The sequence below is a fragment of the Orycteropus afer genome, unplaced genomic scaffold (genome assembly GCF_000298275.1).
Source record: "Orycteropus afer afer isolate SDZICR_OR568_19922 unplaced genomic scaffold, OryAfe1.0 scaffold00007, whole genome shotgun sequence".
Lineage (NCBI taxonomy): Eukaryota > Metazoa > Chordata > Mammalia > Tubulidentata > Orycteropodidae > Orycteropus > Orycteropus afer.
The window spans coordinates 16,457,496-16,458,672 of NW_006921594.1; the positions used below are offsets into that span (position 1 = coordinate 16,457,496).

The following is a 1,177-nucleotide window of genomic DNA, read 5'->3' on the forward strand; positions in this document are numbered from 1 at the left end:
GGGGCCGACTCGACGGCAAATAGCAACAACAACAATATGTTAACAAAGAAATTGTGGGGAGAGACGAGGCTGCTCTAAGAATTTCAGCTCTTGGTTAAGCTTTCTTTCCTGGGTGTCAGAGCACTTAATACTTTGGTTGGCCTTATACTTTGAGGTTAGTTTGTACCTTGGTTTGACTTGTCAAAATACTCTTTTGCTTTTGTCGGTGTTAATCCTTCTGGTATTTTTCTGACTACCTGAGGAGTATTCTTTATTCTCATTTAACCAGCTACCTAAGCCCAAATCTACATTTTAATTGTTTAATTCCCAAAGGAGTGTAGATTTGATATTCTGAGGTATTTAGATAAAAACTCAATAAAATACTGTGTAGAGGAAGAAGGTGATTTATGTGTAGTTTTCAAAGGTTAGCAGTTGTGTTTGAGTTATTAATGAAGCAAAGCTGTGTCTAGTGGAATGCTTACAGAGTTAGTTTGGTTCACTAGGTCTTAAACATATCTACACATTTATATATACAAATTTCAAAATAGTCACATTTTTTGCTGATCTTTTTGTGATTTCGGTTATATATAACTACAAAATATTTCAGAAACAAGGACATCATGTTATCTCATTAAAACAGTTTCTCATAAAAATGCTTTCTCATTTCTAGATTACCTCTCTAGTGACCCTTCAGCTATTAGCCCTGGTTGGCCATGATGATCAGCTTGATGGACCAAAATACAAATGCACGGTATCTCTAGACTTCATCAGAGCTATTGCAAGGTAAGAGTAGAGTAACTGTTAATGTAAAATGTCTTCAGTTATGTAAATGATATACTAAATATTAAATAAATGCTCTTTCAAATGTAATATCATTAGTCATTTAAAGGAGAAAAGATTATATAAGTGTGAAGAATGAATAAGATCCACTGTAGAATGAACCCTCTCATCAAATTTACAAAAGACCCAAAATTGGGAAGAATAGCTAATAACAAAAATCAAGATTATGAAAGATCTTAACAGACTGAAATGATGGTCCCATAATAGCAGTGGGATTTAGCAAGGCCATTTGACTACCAAAGATAAATAAATAAATGATATGTACCAAAATAGATTGGAAGAGACCTAGTCCTATGTGTTTTAACTGACTACAAGTTTTAAAAATCCTGACTTTGGTAACACTGATAGAAATATAATA

At 33.2% G+C, this 1,177-nt stretch overlaps 1 protein-coding gene across 1 annotated transcript in view; it reads left to right on the top strand.

Moving 5' to 3' along the window:
* ORC5 (origin recognition complex subunit 5) overlaps positions 1-766 on the top strand; it is a 101,383-nt gene extending 100,617 nt beyond the window's left edge. Inside the window, exon 13 of the mRNA XM_007944529.2 lies at positions 650-766. Within this exon, the coding sequence (XP_007942720.2) occupies positions 650-766 (117 nt within the window). The remainder of the gene's footprint in view (positions 1-649) is intronic.
* The last annotated feature ends 411 nt before the right edge of the window (positions 767-1,177 follow it).